This window comes from Panthera pardus, unplaced genomic scaffold (assembly GCF_024362965.1).
Source record: "Panthera pardus isolate Hobbes unplaced genomic scaffold, ASM2436296v1 HiC_scaffold_2, whole genome shotgun sequence".
Lineage (NCBI taxonomy): Eukaryota > Metazoa > Chordata > Mammalia > Carnivora > Felidae > Panthera > Panthera pardus.
This window is the reverse complement of record NW_026526765.1, coordinates 27,203,708-27,229,601: the sequence shown is the minus strand read 5'-3', so window position 1 is coordinate 27,229,601 and position 25,894 is coordinate 27,203,708. Positions and strand designations below refer to the sequence as shown.

The 25,894-nt window shown below is 42.1% G+C and overlaps 1 protein-coding gene across 2 annotated transcripts in view; it reads left to right on the top strand.

Annotated features, from left to right (window-relative positions):
- The window catches only part of SLC45A2 (solute carrier family 45 member 2), a 32,564-nt gene extending 7,297 nt beyond the window's left edge, over nt 1-25,267 (top strand). Inside the window, exons 3-7 of one of the 2 annotated variants that reach the window (XM_019450689.2) lie at nt 11,295-11,380; nt 16,171-16,314; nt 17,000-17,123; nt 21,486-21,700; nt 24,026-25,267. In XM_019450689.2, coding sequence (XP_019306234.2) covers nt 11,295-11,380; nt 16,171-16,314; nt 17,000-17,123; nt 21,486-21,700; nt 24,026-24,247 — 791 coding nt within the window. In that variant the 3' untranslated portion in view covers nt 24,248-25,267. Of the gene's footprint in view, nt 1-11,294; nt 11,621-16,170; nt 16,315-16,999; nt 17,124-21,485; nt 21,701-24,025 lie in introns of both variants that reach the window. The other variant, XM_019450688.2, reaches the window with a different exon arrangement.
- Nucleotides 25,268-25,894: the final 627 nt, after the last annotated feature.

Sequence of the window (25,894 nt, the reverse complement as noted above, 5' to 3'; positions counted from 1 at the left end):
GAGTGAAAAATAACAGTACATTATCATACTTCTCTGTCTTTGCATACAGGCCAGATCTCCTGAATGTACATGAACCTGGCAAAGAGATATCTAAAGCATACTCCTTGCATCAGGCATTTTATGATAAAGGCCTGTTCAGTGTCAGAGCCCATTTTGATTTTCATTATCAGCAAGACGTCGTTCACCCAAGGAATTCAATCATCTGAGTAAATTGAAATCCTTCTTATTTATTTCAGAGCTATTTATTTCATTTTAGCCTAGGCCCAACAATTCCAAGTGCTTTGCAAAAAAATGTCAAAGGGTTTCTTGCCAAAATATTTCCCAGCATATTTCTGACTTTTTTTTTTTTTAAGAAAAGACTCCACTGGCTCCCAGGGGAACATTTTAGTTCCCCGGCTTCTTCTCTCTCTTATATTTAAAGGTAACTAAACCTACTCTCCCTCCATCCCTGACATATGTGGTGTATTTCATAGATACACCCTTGTCTTGCTACCCCATGCCTTCACCTCCGGGTGCATCTGGGCCTGCAGAACTCACATTCACGAGTAAAGAATTCCTTCTTTGTGCCAGAATGCTTCTAACTGAGCACATACCTGCTAAGTTGAACCTAAGGCCTTGCTACCTTTAGCAGTTGGCTCTATCCAGCAGGGGGTGGCCAGGGCAAAGCATGATGGGAAAGGTTGTCCCGTTTCAAATCCTGGCCCCTTTTCTTAACTGCTGAGTGCCTTTAGTATTTCTGAACTTTTGTTTCCTCACAGGGTTGTGAATCTTCACACAATGTAGTTATTAATATCCTGCCAAATGCCCAGAGCAAGGAATCATTTAAAAGGATCAAACACCAAATGTCTGTGTTTAGTTCATTTTTTTCTGTTTCCACTGGGCTTGTAGAACCCATCAAAGTTTTTTTGTGGTGACTCGGAGAGGAACTTGCCCCCAGGTACATCATTGCAAGAAGATTGGGTAGCTTGTGGAGCACAACCTCTTTTAATTTTTCTAGCTTTTTAATATCTCAGGTTACAAATGCTCTGGTTAAGAGTAATTAAGGACAAAGAAAAGACTATTAAAAATGAAGTTTAGACATGGGCTCCTATGAGCAAATCTTTCACACAAGTGGAAAAGATGCTGTGTTTCATGTTAAAGTCTGTTTGAATGGTTTCTCCTTGAGTAATTGCCGCATGAATGGTTTTCTTGTGTCAGCTGGGTTCCCTTTGAAGTTTCTGTCACTCGTGGACTTTCACATCTCCTCAGTCACTTAGCTTGGGAAGGATGTGGCTAGAGAGTAAGCCAAGGACACAGGAATTTCAGCTTTGTGGGCAACATGGATGATTCAGAGCAAAACAATGTCTCTAAATTGCCATTTCTTTTCCATTCAAGTGTGAGCAACATACGTCTCAAAGAATCTCAAAGGCAGATTAAAGAAACACCTGAGGGGATTTTTCCTTGGCTCTGTCCTCTCCTTGAAAGCTCTTCCCCCAGATACCAAATCAACTTGGCTCATTGGCAAGTTGGTCACATGACCCCTCCTCTGTGATGTGTTTATCATTACGTGACTATATTATTTATTCATTTGTTTATTGTGTATATTATGCTTCTGTACCTGACCTATATAAGCTTCCTGAGAGCAGGAACATTATCTTTCCTATTCGTTGCTATAGCAACAGTCTTTAGACTATTCCTGGAATATGCTCAAGAACTATTGGTGGGACAAATATTGTATTTTAGGATCCTCATTGTACCTTTGAGGAAGTTGTGTTACTAAGAGGTAAAGTGATTAGTCCAAGGTCACACAGCTAGGTAGCAGTAGACAAGAGCAGGGGCAAAAGCCCTACCAACCTACCAACCAACTAACCAATCAGCCAACCAAAGACATGGTTCATGTTTTTGTCCAGGCTCCCCTAAAAGCTGACCCCAGAGAAAGTTTGTATGCAGAGAAAGTTTGTATGCAGAAAGGATTCCAGAGAGTGAGAGTGAGGGAGTGGTGGAGTGGAACAGACCAAAGAATACAAGAAGCATTGCAGAGTTGGCCTTTGCTCTAGGTGACTGTCCATCTCACCAGGACCCTCTTAGGAGCCTAATGTAGTTCATCTCAGAACTTTCTCTTTGAGGGGATCAAGAAGGGGGATTAATCCATTGGCTCCAGTCTCTACTGGCCAACGGTGGTCCCATGGGTGTGAACCTCACTTGTGTGAGTGCTGACCCCGACCTGAGTGTGGGTCCAGATGCACCTGAAAAAAGGTGGTCAAAACTGGTTTGGAACTGGCCACTGCAGTAGCTGTTGGAGAAAGCGGGGGGGGGGGGGGGGGGGGGGGGGGGAGGGGCGGCGTGCTGAGAAGACCGGCTGTATTGCACATGGGCTGTCCCTTTCAGTTCATGGCATCTAGTCCTGAGCTTCTTCTCTCTAGCATAAGTGCTTCATGCTACTCAGTAGACATTGGAAGGGTTAAAGCATTTTGCAAAGTGCTCAGTGATTTATAGTAAAATGAACACTTATAGTACTTATAGTACTTATGGTAAAATGAGCTGTTGCAACCCAGAACTAAAATATTAATTCTGCAGAGTTAAAGAAAACTCAGGGTAATCACAAGTGGCTCCAGACCCCGGCCAATTAATTACTTGACCTTGCAGTCATTTCTAATCCTTAAGAAAAGAAACAAGAGTCAGGATTTATGTGTCATGTCAGGAAATGAGAAGTTTCAGGAATCTTATCTGAACTACAGTAGCAACGGTTATGCATATGCTCAAATCAAGAAATTTGCTTCTGGGAAAATGGTGAGATAATTCAAGTGAATATACCTTTATGTGAGCCTTATTGCATTAGACATACTAGTACATATCAGTAGCTTTCAGCACGAACACAAATTGCATTTGACCTCTGGCAAACACACTACTCCAGTTCTCTGCATTTATTTGTTTAATTGTGGAGAAGAATATGATTTTGGCACTGCTTTACTGCAAATATTTTTGCCTACAGCATAGCTTATGCCCAATAATGGAAAGCGTTAGATAAATCTTTATGTCGCAAATGGGTAGGATCCTAAACCCCAAACTTAATTTAATTGCTCCTTTGTTGAGCCCCATCACCACAGGATGGTGGAAATTTAGTCTCAGTTTGGAATGTTCTCCCATCCCTTTACCCAAAGGTTGCATCGAAGTCCTGGGGACTTAGAGTGCAAGGGCTTGAGGGCATAGAGTCCCTGGGTTTCAATGTCATCTGTTCACCCTGGCACTTCCTGAGATGTCCATTGTCCCACCACATCTCGGCCAAGCTGAAGTGGTCACAGTGGAGTCATCTCTTCTCATCTGTAAGGCCCCTGCAGAACCACAGGGTTCTCAGCCCCCTCTGCCATTCTGCTCTTCCCACACCAGGCCAGGGTGAGGTGAACTCTGGGAGCTGCAAACTCTGTGTTTTGCTTTCCTCCTCTCTAAAATAGAGATAAAAATACAGCTGATCAATTATTCGTGGGTTTTTATTTGCAAATTCGCTCACTAAAATTTCTTTGTAACATCAAAAGCAATACTGTTAGCTCATTGCCAGTCATTTGCAAACAAGTGCAGAGTGTAGGAGGGCAATTTGAATCACCCACAGCCTCATGCCCAGTTGGGGTAGGTCCAGGTAACACTCTGCCTTCTTGTTTGGTTTTCATTCTGTAAACAATTGTCCTTTAGTGGTGTATTTGGTACCAAATTGTTAGCATTTGTGTGCGTGTGTGTGTAATTTCACTGCTTAAGATGGTCCCTGATGTAGTGCTCAAGTGCCGTCCGGCCTTCAAAAGTGCAGGAACATTGTGATGTGCCTTGTGGAGAAAATATGTGTGTTAAGTTTTGTTCAGGCATGAGTTATAGTTCTGTTGCCCATGGGCTCAGTGCTAATGAAGCAACAATATATACTAAATATCTTTAAATGGAAGCACACCGTGTGCGTAAATGGAAAAGCACTGTGTTGTTCACTTGTTGAAGATGTGACTAGAAGTTTGCAGTAACTTAGCCCCGTATTTCTCCTCAGAGGAGTCATTTGCTACTTGCTAATTCAGTGTTTGGGGTGACTTTCGAGAACACAGCTACCACTAATAATAAGAATATATTGCAGGGCCACCTGGGTGACTCAGTTGATTGAGTGTCCAACTCTTGATTTCGGCTCTGGTCATGATCTCATCATTGGGGAGATTGAGCTCCATGGCAGGCTCTGTGCTGACAACGCAGAGCCTGCTTGGGATGCTCTCTCTCCCTCTCTCTCTCTCTGCCCCTCCCCTGCTTCCTCTCTCTCTCTCTCTCTCTCTCTCTCAAAATAAATAAATAAATAAATAAATAAATAAATAAATAAATAAACTTTAAAAATTAATATGCTGCAGTACTTTCCTGAAAGGTTGTTGTGAGGATTGGATGAGCCAATATATGTTAAGCACTTGGAATAGAGACTGACACGGTAAACACTTCTATCTAGACCCACCACAAGCCATTTCTTCCTCGAGGTCTTATTGCCTCCCTGGGGTCTACCCAGGGCATGAGGCGTTGGTCCCTTCTGTGCTGGGATCCCCCTAGTCATTTGGGGGTGGTTCTACCTACCCCCCCCACCTCCCCCCCCCCCCCCAATTCCAGCTAGACCCTAGGAAAGAGGAGCAGAACCACTGCCTTAGGAATTCACTGGTATATGTGCACCCAGCATGAATGCCTTGCTCTTAAATTCCATTTTCTACTGAATCTTCCTTCTATGTGTTTGGAGCCTAAGGGCTTTTGAAACTCAGAAGCAAGAAGACACATTCTTGTTTCTGTGCTTTCCACTTTCATGTCCTTCCCCCAAAGCAATGAGGTATTGCGGCTCAGCTTGAATGTGAAGAAGGGCCCAAAGGGACAAAGATATAAGGAAATACCCCAGGACCACAGGTAGTGGTGGGTGGATGGAAACAGTGGTCAACACTTTAAATGTTATCTCACCATCTCTTAGGAGAAAAGCTGCCTTGTGAATCTAAAGAAATGTCAAGCTGCTTGTGTCTTCTCTCTTTGACCAGAGTATATGTGTCTGTTTGATTTTCCATGTACTTCCAGCGTCCAAGAGGGCAGTTCATGTTTGTCTTATTCATTGCTGTGTCCCCAGTGCTTAGCACAGTTCTTGGAGAGTAGATGCTCCATCAATTTTTATTGATAAACAAATAGGTCCGAGGAGACACACACACACACACACACACACACACACACACACACACATAGTAACTGGTACTTATGGTAATTCTCCAGGATTAGTGTGTATATATTGGGGGAAGGTAGGAACCATATACCTAATTAAACACTTTCATGGCTATTTTCTTAGCATATAGAATAGAGTCAAAATCACTCTCTCATGAACACCATGGAAATGGGCGGCGGGGGGGGGGGTTTAGTCTGATCTCTTGCTGAAGTGAAGTAGCTGGCAGCACACTGTTAGCTCTCTTGACTTAAGCTATTTTGCCAGCAGAGTATGGATTGTTAAGCCACACCCCTGAAGCAGAGAGACAGCTATAGGTACATAGCAGATGTGGAGTTTGACTCAGATAGATTCTCTAGAACTGAAACTCCCCCGAATTACCCATTTTACCTATTATAGTTGCAAACTAAAGAAAAACAGCCCTATTTCAGTGTGTTTGGATTTCTTCCAGGATGAGCCATTGTTGGAGTTACATCGTAAGTTATGAAATGCAACATCTATCTGTCAAGCCGTTCGTTCTTTCTGAGGTTGGCTATGGTCTGAGTTTGCAACATGGCCTGGCTATGTGAAGGAGCCAGCTAGATCATTTATGGGCTCTTCTTTGTAAAGGCCTGTTATCTGACATCAGCAGATGTCCTGTGGATGTTTCAGCTTATGGTCTGGCCAATAGCCTGATGATTAATTCCAGGGCCCCAATGAGAGTGATGTTGGAAAAGAGATAAATGCAGTCTGGATGTAGATGTGGGAGTTGTTATTGGCCTTTGTTGCAGCTAAGATGATGGGGCTTTGTCTTGAGACTATCTCTGAAGATAAAATCCTTAGCTTAAGCAAAAGCAGCAGAAAGGAAAGCCTTCCATGAATTCCTACAGCCCTCTGCTGGCCCTTATATCGGAGGGTGTGAATAGATAAAATTTAAATGTTTTCATACAGAGTTTTAATATGGCGTCTATGGAATAATTACCCAATGGCCCACTATTCCTTCACAGGGCATATTTTGTTGTAACATTTACAACATCCCCCAATAGCTTTGGGAAAAACAAAACAGTTTTGCCTGTTTTGTTTTCCTCCCCTCCCTAAGAGGATTGGAAATTCTCCAAGGTCCTTGAAGCAGGTGTCAAAATTTTGCTTGACCATTTCGTGAGGGAACTGACAGGAAAGACATAAAGAACAGTTCCCCCAAGTTCTTGCATAGTGTGTATGTGTGTGTGTGTGTGTGTGTGTGTGTGTGTGTGTGCACATGTGTGTGTGTGATTAGCAAAAGAAAAAGTGGTAGGTTAGATATAAATCTGATTAGCCTTCTACAAGTCAGTAAAACTATAAGTCCTCTGTAATATTTTTGTTACAAGTATGTTTGTAACTTGTCTATTAGGCTATAAAAACAGAATACAAATCATAGAGTCCTAATAATGTCTGCAAATTAACCTCAAATTTATAGAACTACACATCATTGTGCTTTGTCAGTTTTAGACTGTTGGTCAAATATCCTGTAACAACAAAGAACTGTTGTTACAATTTCCCAAGAATGTCAGATAAGGGTGGACCAGGTTGGTTGGAAACTGCTCAAAAGAATCCAGGATCTCAGGCCGTACCCTGAAGCTTTAAAATCAGAATCTGTGCTATAGATTGAATGACTCCGTGTATACGCTAAAAACCTAATACCCGATGTGATGTTATCAGGAGGTGGAGTGATTAGGTCATGAGGCCTCATTCATGGAATTAGAGCTCTTAAAAAAGAGCCCTGATAAAGTTACCTTACCACTTATGCCAAGTGGGATCGCAGTAAGAAGACAGCCATCAACAAGAAGCATGCATCACCACACACCCAGTCTGCGGACGCCACGGTTGTAAACTTCCCAGACAACAGAAGTGTGAGAAGGAAATCTCTGCTGCTCATAAACCACACAGCTTCTGGTATTTTTGTGATAGCAGCCCAAACAGACCAAGACAATCTGCAATTTAATAAGACATCCGTGTGATCCAGGCACACCTTGAAGTTTAAGAAGCATGGCTCTAGACTGATACTTTGTAAATCAGGCACTTGCCACTGTTACTTTTTCCAGGTTTGGGATACATCTTTCTTCCACAATACTTGCCGCTCTCTGCCACACTGGGTCAGCGCTAGGCCCAAGTCAGCCCCCAGAATGATCCCTGATTCTAATCACTGGGCCTCGATGACCAAGTCCTTGCAGCCAGCCCTACTCAGCTTGTCACCCGAAGGCAGTAACTGTCTTCTCCCACTTCTGGGGAAGGGTTTGGAATTAGGGTTTCTGTAGCAAGTCTACAGGGCTCTCATTTTTGGGCCCTTGTTCTGCCACTGTATGTGCTAATCATTTACATAGTGTTGTCGTGTTAGCCCTCACAAAACTCATACATGGAGGCCTCACGACCCCCACTTCTCAGAGAAGTGCCCAAGATCACATGACTAGAAAGCACACAGATGCAAACTGAAATCAGGGAAAATTCCAAACCCCTTCTCTCCATGCTGTCTCCAGTCACTTAACCACTGTAGCCTGTGGCTTTCAGATTGAATTCAACCAGATGAATTCCAAACATCCTCCCACCTCTAAAATCTTTGAATCCATTAATATATTGAACTCTTATGAACTTCATTGCTAATTAAGAGGAATCCCATAAAAATTATTAATAATCAAAAATAATCAATAAAGATATTTGGGGTGTCTGTGTGGCTCAGTTGGTTAGGCATCTTTTTTGGCTCAGGTCATGATCTCACAGTTCATGAGTTCAAGCCCCATGTCAGGCTCTGTGCTGGAAGCTTAGAGCCTGGAGCCCACTTTGAGTTCTGTGTCTCCCTCTCTTTCTCTGCCCCTCCCCTGCTTACACTCTGTCTCTCTCTCACTCAAAAATAAATAAACATTAAAAAATTTTTTTAAATAAAAAAAATCAACATCATCTTGGTACCAGTAGCTAAGCCCTGGTTATTAACAAATAAACTCTTCGAGACTCCTCTATCATCTTTGAATACCCAGGTCACAGTTTTAGCATCATTTATTACAGTTTTTTAATACTGTAGTTTATTTTTTATTTATTTTTTATTTTTTAAATTTATTGTCAAGTTAGCTAACATACAGTGTATACAGGGTGCTCTTGGTTTTAGGGGTAGATTCCTGTAATTCATGGCTTACATACAACACCCAGTGCTCATCCCAACAAGTGACCTCCTCAACTATAGGTTTTGTTTTGTTTTGTTTTGTTTTGTTTTGTTTTGTTTTGTTTTGAGTAGCTGTTTACTGGGGCATCTGGGTGGCTCAGTCGGTTGAGTGTCCAACTTCAGCTCAGGTCATGATCTCACAATTTGTGGGTCAGAACTCCACATCAGGCTTTGTGCTGAGAGCACGGAGTCTGCTTGGGATTCTCTGTCTCCCTCTCTTTCTGTCCTTGTCCTGCTCACACTCTCTTTCTCAAAAATGAGTAAACATTAAAAAAAATTAAAGTAGTTGTTTACTTACCTGCTTCTCCCACTTGGAACTTCCTTCTGGGGAAAAGGGGACGGGGAGCAGTGTCTTATTTAGATCCATATCCCCAGAAACTAGGAGAGCTTTTCACATATATTCAGTGCTCACTAATATCTATTGAAGTACACTAAGCCAGCAGACATAAAAAGAGATTAGGAAACCCTCCAACTGCAGGACTTGATAATTCTAGTTAATATCTAATATCAATCCATTATTAGATTTATACCCATACATTTATATTCATAAAATAAAACCACCATTCTATTGCACGTGGAAGGTTTATTTCACACGTAAATTCTTTTATTTTTTTCAGTTTATTTATTTTGAGAGAATAAGCACACACACGTGAGTGGGGAGGGGCAGAGAGAGAGAGAGAGAGAAAATCTCCAGCAGGCTCCATGCAGCCAGAGCCCAATGTGGGGCTCAAAGTCATAAACTGTGAGATCATGACCTGAGCTGAAACCTAGAGTCAGATGCTTAACCCACTGAGCCACCCAAGTGCCCCACATATAAATTATTTTAAATAGGCAGGGGTCTTTTGCTCCAAATTTTCTTTGTTCAGTGGAATGGTAAATGTGAAGGAAAGAGGCATAAATGACAGGATAATGAAATGACAAATGACAACCATTGACCTGGCTATAAATTATAAGTAGTTTCAAAAAAGGAATGTGTAAGTTTTTCATAGAATTAATTAAGGTCAGGGCTTCTCAACTGGAGGACATTTTGCCCCCTATGGGACATTAGGCACTGTCTAGAGACATGTTCGGTTGTCATTGCTCATGGAGAAGTCGTTGCTGGCATCTAGTAGGTAGAGGCCAGAGATGCTGCTAAACATCTTATAACGCATAGAACAGTCCTTCACAACGAAGAATCTTTCAGCCCAAAATGTCAGCAGTGCCAGAATTGGGAAATCCTGATTTGGATAGGCCCGCAAATAGTGCTGGGAATTTAGTACATCTTTATTGGTTGATTGCTTGGCTCAGCACATGACCTCTGAAACCAATGGCATCTCCATGATTGGATAAGGAGAGTCATTGTCTGATAGTGATCCAGAGGCACCACTTGTCCCAGAACTGCCCTCTGAATCATAAGTATGGCTGGCTCAAGGGCCTCTCCTTGTTCTCAAAGCCTGGGACCTACCATCTAAGACAGGTCACTATATGTGTCATTTGTCTATTTATGTATTTTCCCATCACCCATCACTAGACCATATATTCCTGTTGGCAGGAGACATAAGTTTAACTTTTTCACATCCATTTGTCACAGTTTCCCATAATGCTGTCTTATAATGCTTTGACACTCAGGGCATGACAATGATGCTTTATTTTTGGGAATCATTGGTTGAACAGTTGGTCATCTGTAAATATCCTCTGTAGTAAATTGCAAGTAACCATAATGTAGACTGACCAGAATCACCCATTCTCCCACCATTTGGGATAAATTAGGAGTCATGGCATTTGATATTCAGATTTGTGTTCCTGGAGTCAGGATTTATATTAGGTGTTCAGGGTTAGAGAAAGAGAATTCCTTAAGTTCCATTTTCTTCCTTGATTCCCTGGTTTATGAGGATATTGTCTTTATCTGGGAAATAAAATGGAGACTTCACTCACACAAGAAAAACAAAACCAAAAACAAAACTTTTCTGTCCAGGTAGATATTTGTGTTTGGTGAGACATGATGGGAGGTTGACATTTAAAGGTGTCTGACAGGTTGATCAGCCTACACAAGTTCGTGGCTCAGGTAGGAGGTGTGTTGGGCATTCATCTACTCACATCCTTGGGTACCCTCCCACCTCTGGGGGGTGCCCCTCTCTCATCCCTGCATTCTCAGGATCACTGATGCCTCCACGATGAACAAATACAGTGTCCTGCTTAGGTGAGGGGCACTTGTATTTTAAAATCCAAAGAGAATGAATCACTGCTAATGGGATTTCAATTATTATACCATTAAGGCAGGATAGATTTGGGGGAGTCCTTTCTCAGTGTCCCTCAAGTCACACTGTCTTCAGCAAAAGCAGGTAAAACAAGCAACAGAAAGACAAGGACCTGAAAGGTCCAGGTCCTGTGACATGACAATACGATTTTTAAAAATTCATGTTTCAACTTGTGTTATTTGTTCTGTGGCTATCAACTAGGAACAAGTTCCTTTAGCTTCTGATAAAGGAATGAAGACAGAGTGCAAAGCTGTTTCATCTTTGCAAACTTGTGTCGTGCTAGGAAGCTTATTAATAGATAAACGACATTACAAATGATTTTATTGCAACCAGAGGTTGGTTTTCTCTGGGGCTATTTAAGGGCAGGAATTTTAGTTCCAAAGCAGTTTAGAGAGTACAGTTTGCAAGGCCACAGGACTTCTGTTGGTGTCAATATTCGTTTCTGGCACCGGTCCATTTTACTCTTTTATTATCAACCCCATATTATGAGTGAGGAAGTCCAAAATCACAGCAAGTACATGCCAGAACCAAACCTTGAACCCATGTTTCCCGGTTGCAGATGTCTTGGCTTGCTGCTGTGTTAACTCTCCATCATAACCAGGCACTCTGCTGGCTTCAGGGAGCTTTCCCACTGAAGGGGAGGGCCTGGGCACCATGGGAAGAGAAGGCAGTTTGCTAAATATGCTAATGCAGCTTTCTTGCTTTCCAGGTTTTGGAGGTACGCTGGGTTACCTTTTGGGTGCCATCGACTGGGCCCATCTGGAGCTAGGAAGAGTGCTGGGCACAGAATTCCAGGTCATGTTCTTCTTCTCCGCCTTGGTGCTCACTTTGTGTTTTACTATTCATCTCTGCAGTATCCCTGAAGCCCCACTTAAAGATGTTATAAAGGACATTTCCCCACAGCAAGCCCCCCAGGACTTTCCATTGTCACCAGACAAAATGTACCAGTATGGGTCTATTGAGAAAGCTAAAAATGGTTATGTAAACCCGGAGCTGGCAATGCATGGGGAAAAACCCCCAAATCCTGCTGAACAGGTAAGATGCAAATTCTTTTTTCTTCACTCAGGAAAAATATCCTTGTTCTTACCCTTCTTATTTTGTTTATTATTCTTGGTTTTGTTTGCTTTTTTGATATGAAAATTTGATGTGAAGTCTAATTGAATTCTCCAGTCTCCTATAGCTCTTTTCCCTTTGAATTAAAATTTGCACCTCAAAAAAAATTGTGTGCGTTTTCCTCTGGTCTTCCTCTTACTCTTTTCAGAGCATCAAACTAGGGAAGATGAAGCCGGTTCCAAAATGTTAGACCGTAAGAGAAGCCTGGAACCATCTTCAGGCCTTAAGAAATATCTTTACTTCTTAGATTGGGATTATAAATTTGTTCTTCCAAATGATAGCATCCCTGGGTTGGTAACTGGGCTGGGCATATTTAATTCGTGTCTAATGAACTGATTTGAAAAAAAAATTTTAGGCCATTTTCAGTGAACTAGTCAGTGAATTAATTAGCTTAGAATTTAAGGAAAATTCTACTAAATTACAGAGAAATTAGGTTAGGAGGAAATGGTCAGAGAGAAGAGGCTAGGGCTATGTTGACCAATATATTGGCTATTCGTCCCATAAGGCTATTTAAGTTTAAATTCATTAAAATGAAAAAAATTAAAATGTCAGTTCCTTGGTTGCCTTAGCCACATTTCCAAGGCTTAATAGCCCCTTGGGGCTAGGAGCTACAGTACAAAGCAGTGCAGGTATGGAACATTTCCATCATTGTAGAAAGTTCTGTTGGACAACACTGACACACAGCTGCATGCTCCTTCAAGCTGACTTTGATGGCAATACCTCAGGGATGGAAGTACAGAGGATTTCCTCACTGGCAAAGAGGTTGTGAAAGACCTGGGTTTAAATTTTGATTCCTCTAGCTGGCTGACCTGTTTTATTCATTCAACAACCATCAGGCATTTGCTATAAAGAGCCTAAAGATTAAAAGCGCAAATGTTCAGATCCTGCCTCTACCAGCTCTGGAATGCATGACCTTGGGCATTTACATTCCTGTCAAATGAGAAAGTGATTCTGTCTACCTTCAAGTGTTTTGTGCAGATCACATGAGAGAATCCATGCAATGTTACTTAGAGCGGTTCCTACCACATAGTGAGGTGTTTGGTAGAGGTGCCTATTATGAGCCTGGCAGAATGCTGAGCAGTCCAGACACAAATAGAGAACAGACTTCATCTGTGCTCTAACAGAACTTTCAAACAAGCTCAGTGAATCTCATCTCTATGAGCTTGACTTCTCTTGTTGGGTTGTCTTCTCTATATTCTAGGGTTATTGGGATGTTCAACTGAGATGAAGCAGGGAACGGTGCTTTTTAAGCTTTATATAAGTCTATGAGCATATTACAGTCAGTATTCACTCAACAAACTACTTTGGGTACGGAGTATGTACAAAGCTCTCTACCAGGTATTTAGGGATCATAAAATTGACTAATGTCCCATTCCTATGCTCAAGAACTTAAACAACCCTACCAGGGGGCATAATAAGCCAATACTTATTTTCCAATACTTATTACCAATACTTATCTTCCAAGGTAGAATATACTTACTTTACAAAATGAGGGTGGCTGTGCAGTTTGATAACTGGGATTATTATTTTTTTAATGGCAAGAAGCCTAAATTATTTCAGGATTCAAACTAGATCCCATAAAATCCATCTGCAATTCCTCCATGCCATCATTGCTTACTTCAGCATTTCAATAGTCTCCTTTTGAGACTAGGAAGCTCTCTTCCCAATATTGCCTTTCTCATGTATAAATTTACCACCACCCAATCTCGGGCTGACAAAGGAGCACAATACATGCAGTAGAGTAACTCCTCAGGGCTCAAAACCATTGAAAGGGCTTCACCAAGGGAGCTGATGAGTCAGGGAATAAGATGCCAGCTGAATTTTCATTCTGAGTTAAAATACCCAAAGGGCTTTGAATATTCACATTCCCAGCTTTTACAGAAATAGTAGGCACAATTTGAAAGCTCATATTTATTTTTGGATAAAAGAAAATGTTAGATTAACAATGAAAGTAGAATGAAAATTATGTATAAGGCAGAAGCCTAAATTAATATTTGGAGTGAGGATGAATACTTGCTGGCCACATTCACTTTTAAAAATTCTGCATTTTTGGAAAGAAAACAGGGAAAGTAAAAATAAATCACTTAGTCTGAGGCATGAAACCCAGGCTTTTTATTTTATCTTATTTATTTTATATTTTAATTTCTTCAGTAACCTCTATACCCAATAGGAGGCTTGAACCTACAACCCTGAGATCAAGAGTCACATGCTCTACCAACAAAGCCAGCCAGGCACCCCTTTATCTTCCTGTGGTTACTAAAAAGTAACAATCCTGCACTGAGTTTCTTTTACAGTAAGCATTTATTTTAACAGTTACCATATTTTACATGCAAAAACAGTTATTTTTTTCTAATTCCAAAGGAATGCCTATACTTTTTAAATACTGATTAAGTGCAGTTGTCCCCAATTAACTGCAGTTTCACTTTCCACGTTTCGGTTACCTGTGGTCAGCTGCCATCTGGAAGCAGATGATCCTTCTGACTTATCATCAGAAGGTCAGTAGTAGCCCTAATGCTATGTCACCATGCCTCACTTCATCTCATCACATAGGCATTTTATCGTTTCACATCATCACCAGAAGAGTGAGTATAACACAATACCATATTTTGGGAGAAAGAGACCACATTCACATAACTTTTATTAGCATATATTATTATAATTGTTCTATTTTATTATTAGCTATTGTTGTTAATTTCTTACTGTGCCTAATTTATAAATTAAACATGATTACAGGTACGTATGTATAAGAAAAAACATAGTCTACAGGTTTCGGTACCATGTGCAATTTCAGACATGCACTGGGAGTCCTGGAATGTATTGCCTATGGATAAGGGTGGGGATGACTGTATAAGAAAATCAGTTCAGTCATGGTTAGTTGGTTAAATACTACAAAATTGACAACTTAAAAAGTCAACTTATACAACAAACCTACAATGAGTAAATATAATTTTCCACAACAAAGAAGTAAAAAGCATTATCATATAAAGTGTAGAGTTATAAAAACAATATTTTGTTATAGTGAAAATAGAAATTCCCCAGAGACCATCTTATAAATAAACTAGCCAGGACTCAATTTCGTTATGTCAAGATTCAGATTAAATAAAGATATGACAAGAAAGACCCATCACCCCACAATGATTGATGTTTATAGTCTCAGTGTCTTCAGGGCAGCTGACTGCTCAATATTCTCAAGCTTTCTTTCTTCTCTTATATAACTAGATGCTAAAGTCTGTTTGACGCTTTGTATTCAAAACTGTTGTGTCAATAGTTCAAAATTCTCATTTTCTCAAGGCTTCTGATACAAAAAGAAAGTGTAGCTTCTGGTTTTAACATAATTTAAGTCTAAATTAAAGAATATGGGCATGTGTATTCAGTGTGTGTGTGTGTGTGTGTGTGTGTGTCCATATTGTTTTCACTTCTGACTCCACATAGGGCTCATTTATATGTGCTGACTCATCGCAAGATCCAGGGAAATAAACTGAGAAGAGATACTTGGTCAAGAACAGGGAACTGTTTGGCTCTGTATTAGTTTTGTATTGCTACCTAGAAAATTACCACAGCTTGAGCAGCTTGAAGCCATATTTATTATCTCACAGTCCTGTAGGTCAGGAGTCTGGGTGGGCTCCACTGGGTTCTCCGCTTAGGGTCTCACAAGGCTGAAATCAAGGTGTTGATGGAGGTGCAGTCTCATCTTGAGGCTCAACTGGGGAAGAATCAGTTTCTGAGCCTCATTCAGGTAGAATTCCTTGTTGTACGACTGAGGTGCTTGTTTTCTTGCTGACTAATGGCCAGGAGTCACTGTCGTCTCCTACAGTTCACTCTCAGGTCCCTTCCGTGTGGCCCCTTCCACCTTCAAAGCCAACACTGCTTGTGTTTGAAACTCTGGCTTCTTCTTCTGCTCCCACCTGGAGAAAACTCTCTGCTTTTTAAAGGGCTCATGTGATTTGGTTAGGGTCACCCAGATAATCTTGCTTTTGATTAACTGAAAGTCAACAAATTAGTAACCTTAATTATCTCTGCAAAATCCCTCTGCCATGCAACACCAGGAAACAGAGATCATGAGGCCATCTTAGAATTTGGTCTATCACACTTTCAGAGTCAAGAAATCTAAGAATTATAATAATCTCGGGGCTAGCTTAGGTCTGTGAGCTCTGTCCTTGTGCAGTGGTTCTGTCATTCAAAGATAGGATGCTAGATATCTCTTGCATGTTGACCCAAAGCAAGCCCTATTTCCAGTTCCATTACCCTTATGTCTCCAAAGCCTCTTCTGGACCTGAAACTGCTAAATATCCACACACAATTAACAGAACCCCTCCTATAAGACCTCTCCATGGATACCTTGGTGCCATGACCAGAAAGCGTGACCCTGAGGTAGTCAACTGACAGATATGTAACATGGCTGTGTGCTCTGGCTCACACAGCTGGCTGCATGTCTGCACTGAAGGTCACACCTGTTTCATGTTTTCTTCCAGACTAGGAAGGCAATGACCATGAAATCACTGCTGAGGGAGCTGGCGAATATGCCTCCCCACTACCGCTGTCTTTGCATCAGCCACCTCTTCGGATGGACTGCCTTCCTGTCTAACATGCTCTTCTTCACGGATTTCATGGGCCAGGTAATAAATGTGTGCACACACTCACTGACTTGCACATTAATCCTTCATTCTGCACCTGTTGAGTGCCTTCTGGGCTAACCCCTAAGATGGGCACAGTAAGAGTGTGAGAAGGAGTACTTTCAAAGAGCTGCCTTGTAGACAGGTCCCAGAGACAAGTTATTACACCCTAGACATCTCTATGGGACCAGTACTTGATCAAATACAACAAAGAAGAAAGAATCAATGTGAGCTGCAGTGGTCATGGCAGGCATAATAGAAGAGACACAGTATGATCCAGGCCTTGAAAGGTGAATAGGAACTGGAGAAAGAGAGAAGAGAGAAAATAATTCAAGCAGTTATAGGAATGGCATGTGCAGAGATGAGTCAGAAGCCTGTTGGCTGTACCAGAAGGGGGACAGGGTTGTCTAAGTCAGCTGCGGGCCAGATGTTACGTGGAAGGAAGGGTGTTAATGATCTAGGGAGATGTTGTCTAGACTTGATGGCATTAGGACTTCCTGATGGTCCTTGAGTAGAAGTATAAAAGGATGAAAGGGGTGATGTAGTCATGGGAGAATGAGCTCTGTGTCCTGGGAAGGGCCCTTTGGGCAGGGACTGCCACTCCCTAGAGATGGAGAAGCAGAGCGCATGGAAAGGGGTCCCTACCACACGGCGTTTGCATTTCAACAGCCCCAAATATCTCTTTCAGATTGTGTACCATGGGGATCCCTATGCTGCACACAACTCCACAGAGTTTCTCATCTACGAAAGAGGGGTCGAGGTTGGATGTTGGGGCTTGTGCATCAATTCCATGTTCTCCTCACTTTATTCTTGTAAGTCTCTTCTTCCTGAGGGTATCTTCTAAAGGGTTCTGGTCTAGAAGAATCTTGGACTTTATATTTCTGTATTTATTTTTTGCTCTTTAAAATACAAGATTCATGATAAATATATGGAGATCAGGAAAGACTAGTCCCTTAGAAAGGACCATATGAAGTATCCTTTTCCATACTGAATTCTATGTTGTTTTTCTCATTGATCACTTTTTTCCTTGGAATCTATGGGAACCTGATCAAAGTTCCCTGGAAAATAAAAGGAAATCTTGTAAACAAGATGGAGAAGTATTGTATGGACAAGGGCTAGAGTCCCAGCAGAGAGTATTGATTAACAGTGAGTATTGATTAGTGTTCTACTGGAGTAAGATCACTGGTGGAGTTTCACAGATGTGTTTATTAGAACTATAAATGACTGAACATAGGAAGGATGGTTAAAATGCTGGGTGACAGAATTAACATGCAAAACGTTAGCTTAGCTCAGGTAGGCAGGGTGAAATGTCACAGGAGCACTTTTCAAGGATTGAAGATGACAACTTTTTTCCTAAGGTACCAGCTTTCCACAGGGACTGGAGTCCATTAACCCCCGTTAGCTAAGTTTCAGCTGTAAGGACACTGCAAACAAAGAGATTTCTGTGATTGGTTTTAAACAACCCCAAACTAATGTATTATAACCTTAGTCTCATGTGGTGCCTGCCAATGTGTATGGAAATCTCCAAGCTCTGTATACATTGAATTAAGTGAAATAATCTGGCTGATAAAAGGTATGCAGGTCCCCCATTTGGAGTAGAAATTGGGCTTCTAATAATAATGGAAGCTCCTCCTGGATTGTGGGGAGAGTAGCTGGCCTGCAACTCGGAGCTCTAGGCTTTGGGCAGACCCAGGGGATAGCAGGGTTATGGCCCAGGTGGGAGAGGGGGAAGTGATGGACAATCCCTGTCACCATTCCCAGGGGGCACTCATTCTGCCACTGAAGTGTGCTTCCTGAGGGGGAAGAGAGTGAATGTGTATAATGACACCTGATCTGGCCTCCAACCAGCCATAATACATTAGGAAACCTGCTTCAAGATCAAAAAAATATCTTCAAAATATAGCACGAGTGGGAAAAGGGGACCTAATACAAACATATAAGGAATTCATGAGTCCCATAACCACGAAACCATAAAATTTATTATTTTAAAATTTATGATAACCAAATAATGGTGGCTTAAAAGTTATATTTCTTTAGCAAAACTCCTTTTTTTCCCTTTAGGGTGAATGAACTAAGAAAATTCCAGGAGGAAGTTTTCAAGTACTTAAAATAGAATCAGAGAGCATTAGACTAAAAGGGACTAATAAGTCATTCGTCTCAATCCCTTTGTGCTATCAAGAGGTGGGGGGACTATTTATACCACCTCATTCTTGTAAGAGGAGCCCAATTTTCCACAAGTAATTAGCATTTTAGTTTTGTGACATTTAAAAATATTTTTTTTTCTCAAAGAATCCCTACTAAGGACCATTCCATTAGGAGCTACTCTTAGGTATTTGAAAATTAAAATGCATGTTATTTTTTAGGTCGTTTTGAGTTAAAAGCTCTGTATACAATAAACGATTATTTGAATAGTTTTCCAAAGTTATGTTAATGTGTAGATCTATGGGATCCCTTTCACTTGAATTAGAACTAAAATTTTATTTATAAAATACCAACCAGCCCTAAGGATCTTCAGGGTCTCTCCATGCCCATAAGATAAAGTCAAAGTCCTCAGCCTGGCATTCCATGATTTTCAGCTTGGTCTGGTTTACACCTTGACCTCTGTCACTCCCACACAGATTCACTCCCCCTGAAGACTCACTACACAGACTTTCTCAGATCTGTGTTTTTCAAACTGCTTTTGGTTTTTCCTTCTACCAGATGCTCTTTCTAATTCCACATCTAGACAACTGCTACTCAAGCTTTTAGACTCAGCTCCAATATGACCTTGTTAAATCTTCCAAGTTCTTTCCCTCTGCACTCCAAAACACCCTGGGCAGAATCAATCATTTCCTTTAATTCCAGAGTACATCCTGTATTTTGGACTCATCATATAACATCAGATGCAGACCCAGAATTTCTATCCAGATGGAGTTTGGCAGGGCATTCTGGCTGCTGAGGTGGAGGGTGAGGTATGGTATTTTCAGGTTCCTTTTACATAGCAAGCACACTTAGATCCATGAAAATAGCAATATCGAATACTGAAATATAGCCAATTTTTCATATCATACGCTACTATTCATAGTGGGTGCTTAAATCAGTCATTCCCTCCAGTACTGATGAAAGACATAGTATGAAGACGTAACCACGACTGGGTATCAGGCCCTTACACTTATTGAGTCTCTTCATGAATAGAGGATTTTTTGCCTGACGTCTTTGTACTGAAGTTACTTATGTTTCCAAATATCTCTTTGTGCTTCTCTGCCTTTTTCTTGGCTGGCCTATATACTTGGCTGAGAGCATTTCCCCAGTGAATACTGATGGTGTCTTTTTAGGTACTGAGGCACCTAGGTTACATTTTTTTGTATAAACGTAATCATTAAGCAAACAAGAACTCTCCTAGCTCTCTACAGCTTTCACTCTCAACCTTGACAGCAGCCCTTCTAGGGATGGTACGGATTTAATAGAGGAAACAACGTTTCCCACTTGTCATTTTCAGAGCTCTGACTTCCATCAGATGACCTGAGACAGTGTTTAGTTTCCATAATTGATTTAAATGTAATACAGATTAGATTTCTTGTCTAGGTGAATTAAATCCAACCATTATTTCCAACAGATATGGAAAATTTTGTTCTTGAATAGACACATTTGAGGTCTCTATCATTCACCCCCTGGATTCATGGGTTCCAGCAGAATGGGCAGGGGAAAGATAGGGAACATGTGGATTGGGAACAGCTATTTAAAAAAGAAAGATCAAGGTTTCTAAGGGAATTTTCCTACCATGTTGGAAAACATAGTAAAACCTTTAAAAAATTTATTTTTTTTAATTTTTTTAACGTTTATTTATTTTTGAGACAGAGAGAGACTGAGCATGAATGGGGGAGGGTCAGAGAGAGGGAGACACAGAATCCGAAGCAGGCTCCAGGCTCTGAGCTGTCAGCACAGAGCCGGATGTGGGGCTCGAACTCACGGACTGTGAGATCATGACCTGAGCCGAAGTCGGCCACTTAACCGACTGAGCCACCCAGGCGCCCCTAAAAAATTTATTTTTTGAGAGAGAGAGAGAGAGAGAGAGAAAGAGAAGTAGAGGGAGAGAGAAGGACAGGCAGAGGGAGAGGGATGGAATCCTATGGAGCCCACATCAGGGCTCGATCTCACAACCGTGAGATCATGACCTGAGCCACAATCAAGACTTGGACACTTACCCGACTGAGCCACCCAGGCGCCTCAGTAAAACATTTTAAAACAGAATTTTCAATTTTTAAAAATGAACTCTACTAATCTACTACAACGCTTTTATGAGCAAGCCAAGTTTACTGACTGGGAGGGGAACCACGTTAAGAGACAACGATCTTCAGACAAGCGTGTATTTGTTGCAATAACAATAGTCACCATTAACCGGATGTCTTCTCTGTGCTTGGCATTGGGCTAAGTGATGTCATAAGCATCGGATCTCATTTGATCCTGATGACAGCCTCAAAGAAGGGCTTTATTAATCTTGGGGTTTTTTTTAGATGAGGAAGCTGAGGTTTTGAGAAGTTACAGAAATGGACCGAGTGTGAGGGAGCCAGCAATGGGGAGGTAGGTTCTGGGTGTGGTGAGAGCCCCTCACCAGCCTGGGAAGTGTTGGCAAGTCAGGGAACCTGTCTTTAGATAAAGGGCATCCTTCACTTCCTTCCCAGGTGTGCAGACGGCCTTCAGATGGGAGTGAAGGGACCAGATGACCTGGATCATTCTTTAAATTTGGTTGTTTCAGTTTCCTCCAGTCTGACTTGGGGCTGTGGGGCCAAGATACGCCTGGATTGTTGTTTGTATCCTGTTAGGTTAGACTGCTGTAAACCAGAAGGACCCCACTTTTCTTCCATGTCTTGCGCCCCCACAGTCCCATAGCCAAAATGGGCTTTTCCACTTCTTTGCATCCCGCTGGTATTCAGCTGCCTGCTGAACAGCACCTGGTCCCTCCCTGTGGAAAACAAGATCAACCTAGCAAGGCAATTTCCAGCTCTTCTGTATGCACAAGATTTAAGACTGATTCCAAAAGCCAGCTGTTTTTAAGCACAGATAAGGAGATTCTTTTGTTCCTGACTCAGTATCAGAGGAAGGCTCCTAAAAAAAGTGAATCTTCAAAAGAAAGGATTGTCTGAAATTATCACTGACACCGTCAGCTGCAATTTCTCTCTTTCTTTTCCCCACAGACTTTCAGAAATCTTTGGTATCCTACATTGGATTAAAGGGTCTTTACTTCATGGGGTATTTGCTATTTGGCCTGGGGACAGGATTTGTTGGACTTTTCCCGAATGTCTACTCCACCCTGGCTCTGTGTACCTCGTTTGGTGTGATGTCCAGCACTCTGTACACTGTGCCCTTTAACCTCATTGCCAAGTACCACCGCGAGGAGCAAGAAGAGAAGGTGCGTCATTGAACCTCACCTGAAGGCTGGGGGTATTTGGTAGGAAAGTGTAGGGCACGGCTGGAAACAAGAGTCTTAAAACAGGAGCTCTCAAATGCCCAGCCAAATGTAATGACGGTGCGGTCGAAGCATGACCACCTTCCTAGCCCACACCCTCCTCCTCACTCTGAAGCCCTGTGTACCTGGAGAACAGGGGAGCAGGTACTGCTACTCTCATTTATTTGATTAAGAAAAGGGGGCTCAGGAATGCTGAGAAACCAGCCTACAATCACACAAAGAAAGGGGACCCTGGGGATTCTGACAACGGCCCCAATGTCCAGTGCTCCTGCAGCATTTCTGGGTCCCCCACTCCCAATGGCTGCAGTGGTGGAGTTATTGATTAAAGGTAGGAAATTCCTAGCCCACATTCCCTTGGAGTCCAGGTTTTAGTAAGTCAGACCCTGGGCACAGGGAGGAAAGCTGGGGTTGCAGGTGGTCACTCCCTGGCTGCCTTTCTCTGCCTTTGGAGCTCACGATGGAGGGGAAGGCACCAGGCTGCCCTAAAAAAACAGTGGGTGGGGTCTTTCTGCTTTAAGATTACCACCTCTTCTTTTCAAAACATGTCACTTTTTCTCCATGAGAATAGACTTACATTTCCTTACCTGGAGTAGTGATATAAAAGCTAAAGAAATAAAGCTTAATCCATCCCAGCAGGAAGCTGCAAAAACACTGGACGCTTTCATGTGCCCGGGCAACCCCAGTCTTCTCTATCATTTGTTCTGACCAATGCCGCAGGGCAGAGTTGCTCTAGGAGTTAAAACCTTCCAAATTAGAGTCCGTGGCTGCTCTCATCCCCTGGCAAACATTGTCACTAACGTTTCGATGCACACACAGGTTTTGCTGTTAAAGAGACAGTTATCACAAAGAACAGAACCTCCTAGGAGAAAGCTAGGGCAAAAACACACAAGCTTTGCATTCAGAGAAACCTGGGTTCGAATCCTGCTGCCCCTACTTTGCAGTTGTGCAACACTGGGGAAGTCATCCATTTATTTATTAAATATCACTTAGAACGAGTTCATTTTTAGAGAAGGCAATATGTTCACATGGTTCAACAATCACAGCAATATACACAATATACACATACACACTGACAGGTGGCTCCCCCTACTCATTTCCCCATTTCCCCCCAGGGGGCCTACAAGTAAGCACTCTTACTAGGTTTTTGTTTATCTTTCCAGTATGTTAAAATGAAAATCAGACAAGTATGAATCTGTTTTCTTATTTTCCCTGTCTTATGCAAAGCATAATGTGCATTTTTTCTGCACAATGCTTTTGTTTTTTAACCTTACTAGTATAGGAATTATCATTCAAACTCTCAGAGCCTGAGCTTCCTCATCAAGCAAATGGGAATAATATGCCCACCTTATAGAGTTGTTGGAAAATGAAACTCCACAAGATAGTGCAGGTGGTCTGTCTAGCGTGATGCCTACCTAGCACCTGGCAAAGACTCCAAAAAAGGTAGTTAGTATTATTGTTGTTATATGGGGATAATGGTAATACGTGCATCCAGGGAGGAGGGAAGGAAGACGTGAAGCGACATATGCCGAAGAATCTTGCACAGGCCTAGCATAAAGAATACACCCAATAAGTGGCGACATTATCAACCGATTCAGGCCGTATATCGACCATATTGAAAGGCTGACTTTTTTTTTTATGTTGTTTCTCCTGTGTATATCTGGGATTCAACATCCTTCTACACATATTTGAAATTTTAACACTAAGGAGGGAAGGAAGGGAGTATGTATTGAGTTTCCATTCCATTTTATTTATTGACTTCTTAGGAAGAGATAATTTTGCATATATTAATCATTTAACCTTCATGGGCACTAACAGGAGAATTGAAGGTAGGTGGCAGGTAGGAAAAACAGCCTCAGGCACGAATTTGGAGCTTCTCAGTGACCTTAAATCAGGAGTTGGCAAACTAAGCCTCATTGACCACATGTGGCCTGCCACTTGTTTTTGTACAGCCCGTGAGCTAAGAATTCTTTTAATATTTTTAAATGAAATTTTAAAAAGAAAATCAGTAGAAGGATAACGTTTGTGACAAGTGGAAATTACATGAAATTCAAATACCAATGTCTGTGAAGTTATATTGGAACGCCAACTCGTGTGTTTACTGTAGCTGCTTTCACACTACAATGGTAGAGCTGTGTGCTTGCGACCGAGACCATGGGAACCACAAGCTGAACGTGTTTCCTATCTGGCTCTTCACAGAAATAGTGTGCTGACCTCTGCCCTAAAGTACTGTTCGCGTAGATTAAATGTGTTCCTGTGTTTCCCTTGCAGAGACAGCAGGCCCCGGGAGGGAGTCTGGACGGCAGTGAGAGAGGGCAGGGCCTGGACTGCGCGGTCCTCACCTGCATGGTGCAGCTGGCTCAGATCCTGGTTGGAGGTGGCCTGGGCTTCCTGGTCAACAAGGCTGGGAGCGTCATTGTGGTAATCACAGCCTCTGTGGTGGCCATGATCGGCTGCTGTTTTGTGGCTCTCTTCGTAAGATATGTGGATTAGGTCAATAGGGAGACATCATCCCTAACCTCCAACACAGTGAAGGGCATGGTAGGAAATCAGTCTGTCCTCTGGCTCTGCAGCTTTGGGGTCTGCCCATTGGCTGCCCTGCATTATGACTTCTGCTACAGTGATCTGCCTGCACCTCACTTTCTGCCAAACCTCTGCACAGCAGTTTCCTTATTTTAGGCATCATCTATCTCGGGAAAGACTGGGCTCTGCCTCCATTCACCGGTGGCAAAGGTTAATTGTGGGACATGGCGCCTCTATGCGCCTTCCTACTGCATCTCAGGACATTCCAGGCCTTGACAAAACGCCAGAAGCCGACTATTTTTACACAGGACAATGGTGTTTATTCTATCATGTGTTGTTTTTTTCTTAACCAGAGGTCTATATTTAATCGGAGGGTCATACTTTTCATTATTTCACCAATACTCAAAATATTGCTGATGATTTATGATATTAGCTTACTCATATTTAATTCATACTTCATTTACTCATACAGACAGTCCCTGGCTTACAATACAATGGTTCAAATTACAATTCTTCTTCCTCTTCTCCTTCTCCTTCTCCTTCTCCTTCATCTTCTTTTACTTAACGATAGTTGGAAAGCAGTGCACATTCAGTAGAAAGCATACCTCAGATTGTGAATTTTGATCTTTTCTGGGTGATACATGCCCTTGTGATGCTGGGCAGCGGCAGCCACAGCTCCCAGTCAGTCTCACCATCCCGAGGGTGAACAACTGGTCCACTGACCACCATTCTGTCCCCATACAGCTCCACTGGTTTTGTTTTTGGTTTCCATTTTCAGTATGGTATTCAGTAAATTACATGAGATAGTCAACACTCAAAACCACTCCATCTTCCTTCCTCCCTCCTCCCTCTCACATTATCCATCGTAGAGTGGCGAGGTCATGACTGACTCAGAGGAGTGATCAGGGAGAAACCTGCTCTCTAGCCTATACTGTGGGATGATGATGAGCAAATGCTCAGAGGATCCCATGTGACCCAGAACCCTGTGTTATAAAAGAAACGCCTCCCTTGTAATTCACCTGTCCTTGGCGTCTGCAAAGTTTAAAAGTAGAATTATTTGCAGACTTCAATGTTTATTTCCTGATCATTTCTCCAAGGACTGTTCTGGTGATTGAAGATTTTGAAATCAATGAATGGGTGAGGTAGGAAGGACCTGCAGTTAAGGACCATCTTACCTGGACCCCAAGAAGTTAAAAGTAGTCGTCTCTGGCCGAGGACAGGGCAAGGGAAGCTCTTTTCAGCTGAAGGACTAGATGGGCTGCTGGGATGAAGAAAGGAGCTAGGGCATGCATTCACCACCACCCCTAAATCCCCTCACACACATGCACTCACACACACACTTGGATATTCAAACACTCTGCTCTCTTAACTCGACTCCACTCAGGTTTGAATGAGTGGATAGAATCCAATTTTAAAAGCCTTTAAGCACTTTTAGGCACTCAAGTACTTGTTCTCAGTATACTTGTTCTCTTGTTTCTCTCGGACAGTAATGTTCTATTCCCAGACAAATAAAGCAAATGCAGGTACACCTAAATTCGGATCAGAAATCCCAGGAAATCCTGTAGGAGAAAGGAAAGCCAAACTGCTTTGTCTGCTGCTTCCCCCACCATGCAACTG